Source organism: Seriola lalandi, unplaced genomic scaffold, assembly GCF_002814215.2.
Source record: "Seriola lalandi dorsalis isolate HSWRI2012SDOR001 ecotype SW California unplaced genomic scaffold, Sedor1 jcf7180002053906, whole genome shotgun sequence".
In the NCBI taxonomy this organism is placed as follows: Eukaryota; Metazoa; Chordata; class Actinopteri; order Carangiformes; family Carangidae; genus Seriola; species Seriola lalandi.
In genome coordinates, this window is record NW_019524459.1 from 6,625 (window position 1) to 9,828 (window position 3,204).

Sequence of the window (3,204 nt, forward strand, 5' to 3'; positions counted from 1 at the left end):
ACACAGGTACACACACACACACACACACACACACAGATGTACACATTAGTGACTGAGTTGTGTATTTGTTTCCAGGCGGCCAGCGGCCCATCTACCTGTTTCACAAAGGCCCCGCCCAGAGGAAGTGATGTCACTGGGACAGGATGTGACACGTTTTTCTCTGGAGGTAGTGCAGCCTGACTGTCACCCTCTCGTTTCCCTGGCAACGGCCTTAAACAGATGGCATGGAGGGCGCTGATTGATTGAAGCTGGATGTCGCTCCTTTAAATGTTTGATTGTGAGCTCGCTGCTGATTGGCTGAAGAGTTGAGCCTGTTTGATGACTGGTCGATGACATCACGTCACAAAGGAGAATATTATTGGACAGCAGAGTTTCTGTGGAGGTGATTGGTTCACACAGGCTCATCAAGCCACAGCAGAGTGCCTGACCTCTGGTTCTGGACACTGATTGGACGCTAGCAGGAAGTGACTTGTCTTTACAGGTCTTTTCAAAATATGAGTTCATTGTTTCACTCGTTTTTTTTTGTTTTTTTTTTAATGCAAAATAAAGAGTTTATCTGCTGATTTACTGATCCTTCTGTTGGAGTTTAGATTAAAGCTGCAGCAACAAAAACAAAGATCATTGATTATCAGACTAATATTCTGTTAAAGATTTAATGATAGATTTTCACACAGGTTCTGTTCACTTCAGACAAGATTTAAGGACTTTCCTTCATCGATTATTAACTTCAGTCACTGTGTTTTACCACAATAAAAGCTTTTTTAAAACTAATAATATACTCACCACAAAATCCAGATAAATCTGGTAATTAGCAAAAAAGAAAATGTAATTTAAATGATGATAAAACTTTTAACTTGGCTTTTAAGTTTATTCACAAACCGAAGGAACAGAAAACGCTGTTAACACACTGAATAATAATGATAATAATAATCATAATAATCATTATATTAATGATAATAATGACGATAACAGTAATAATATCATTAATTATAGTAAACCTGTCACACTGATTGCAACTACATGTTTTATATGAGTTAAGTTTATTAGTTACAAATCAGATAATTTATTAATAATTGATTGTTCTCAACAGTACAAGGGGCGTGGACTCTGTTAAAGACCCAGCTCTAGCTCCGCCTCGTCTCCATGGTTGTGGGCGTGGTCTGGCAGGTTGTACATCAGTCCTTCTTCCTGCTCCTTGCTTTCTTCAGACAGTTGGGGAAACTCGGCATCGACCTCTGCTCCTCTGGCCACGCCCTCTACTTTGGAGGCCCCGCCCACAGTCGGAACAGCCCCACCCTCTTCCGTTGTCAGGCCGGGCTCTGTGGTTTGAGTCCGGCTCAGGAGGGGATGGAAGGTCAGCAGCAGAGCCTGGGAGCGGGGCAGAGGGGGGGGGGTCAGATAAAAGGGGGAGGAGTTACAGGAGAGGGAGGAGAATGTGTCAAATCCTAGGACACTGAGTCACATCTGTGACCTTAAGCACGCTGGGAAATGTAGTCCTGAGTGTCCACTGTCTGTAGCTTGTTATTTTCTCCTAAATGACATGATGTCGTGACGTGTTGTGATGTCATGATGATGTCACCCTGTGTTTGCTCTCTCTCTCCACGCTTTCGTCTCCGGTGTCTCTCTTTCTGTCTCGCACGCCCACCCTCTCTCCCAGTGAAACCAGTTCACTGAGCCACAGACTGGTGCTGCTGTTACTGGGAGACTTGAGGAGCTCCGAGCTCTGACACACACACACACACACACACACACACACACACACACACTCACACACTCAGTACCGTGACATGAACTGAAATCATCAGATTGATCTGGTTTGATTGACAGCTCACCTCCTGGGATGAGTCCGCCTCCTCCACAGCCTGCAGGATATGACATCACACAGAACCAGTATTTATCAATTATCATGTGAGGAGCTGCTGTTACACCAGTTTGAATTATTCATTCTTACTACAATACCCATGAGCCTCAGCTGCTGTGAGGTTGATCAGAGGTGTGTTACTGTGTGGGTGTGTTACAGTGTGCGTGTGTTACCGTGTATGTGTAAGTTACGGTGTGTGTGTGTTACAGTGTGTGTTACAGTGTGTGTGTGTGTGTGACAGTGTTTGTGTGTGTGTGTTTTGCTTTACTGTGTTACAGTGTGTGTGTGTTACTGTGTTACAGTGTGTGTGTGTTAATATGTTACAGTGTGTGTGTGTGTGTGTTAATGTGTTACAGTGTGTGTGTGTTACTGTGTTACAGTGTGTGTGTGTTAATATGTTACAGTGTGTGTGTGTTAATATGTTACAGTGTGTGTGTGTGTGTTAATATGTTACAGTGTGTGTGTTACTGTGTTACAGTGTGTGTGTGTTAATATGTTACAGTGTGTGTGTTACTGTGTTACAGTGTGTGTGTGTTACTGTGTTACAGTGTGTGTGTGTTAATATGTTACAGTGTGTGTGTGTTACTGTGTTATAGTGTGTTTGTTAATATGTTACAGTGTGTGTGTGTTACTGTGTTACAGTGTGTGTGTGTTACTGTGTTACAGTGTGTGTGTGTTAATATGTTACAGTGTGTGTGTGTGTGTTAATATGTTACAGTGTGTGTGTGTTACTGTGTTACAGTGTGTGTGTTACTGTGTTACAGTGTGTGTTTGTTAATATGTTACAGTGTGTGTGTGTTACCGTTTTACAGTGTGTGTGTGTGTTACTGTGTTACAGTGTGTGTGTGTTACTGTGTTACTGTGTGTGTGTTACTGTATTACAGTGTGTGTATGTTATTGTGTTACAGTGTGTGTGTGTTAATGTGTTACTGTGTGTGTGTGTGTGTGTGTTACTGTATTACAGTGTGTATGTTAATGTGTTACAGTGTGTGTGTGTGTGTGTGTGTGTGTGTGTGTGTGTGTTACTGTTTTACAGTGTGAGTGTGTGTGTGTTACTGTGTTACAGTGTGTGTGTGTGTGTATGTGTGTCACTATGTTACAGTGTGTGTGTGTGTGTGTGTGTGTGTGTGTGTTACCGTGTTCTCCAGGTTCTGTCGTTCTCTCATCTGTTGAGGTTCCTGTAAAAATCAGCATCAGTTGAATAGTCAAAGCCAGGACAGAGCTGATTGGTCACATGATGCTGTGATGTCATCATTTTCAGTGATATTCAGGGTGTGAGTGACCTCTGACCTCTGAACTCTGACTGGACTCAGAAGATGAAGAGGAGGAGGAGGAGGTTCTCT

General features: G+C 42.8%; 1 protein-coding gene across 1 annotated transcript; it reads right to left on the bottom strand.

The window, feature by feature from the left end:
* Positions 1-639: 639 nt before the first annotated feature.
* On the bottom strand, positions 640-3,198 carry LOC147819360 (uncharacterized). Its single transcript, XM_087172926.1, has 5 exons — positions 3,152-3,198; positions 2,998-3,039; positions 1,833-1,862; positions 1,580-1,723; positions 640-1,368 (listed from the first exon to the last, which is right to left on the bottom strand). The coding sequence occupies exons 2-5, from the start codon at positions 3,025-3,027 to the stop codon at positions 1,111-1,113; spliced, it is 462 nt and encodes a 153-aa protein (XP_087029052.1). The 5' UTR covers positions 3,028-3,039; positions 3,152-3,198; the 3' UTR covers positions 640-1,110.
* Positions 3,199-3,204: the final 6 nt, after the last annotated feature.

What these genes read in the sequence shown, in the direction of transcription:
- LOC147819360 (XM_087172926.1), bottom strand. Translation starts at nt 3,027, where the DNA reads ATGAGAGAACGACAGAACCTGGAGAACACG. An exon ending in GACAGAACCTGGAGAACACG is followed by an intron (nt 1,863 to 2,997) that starts GTAACACACACA and finishes CATATCCTGCAG; the next exon opens with GCTGTGGAGGAGGCGGACTC. An exon ending in AGGCGGACTCATCCCAGGAG is followed by an intron (nt 1,724 to 1,832) that starts GTGAGCTGTCAA and finishes TGTGTGTGTCAG; the next exon opens with AGCTCGGAGCTCCTCAAGTC.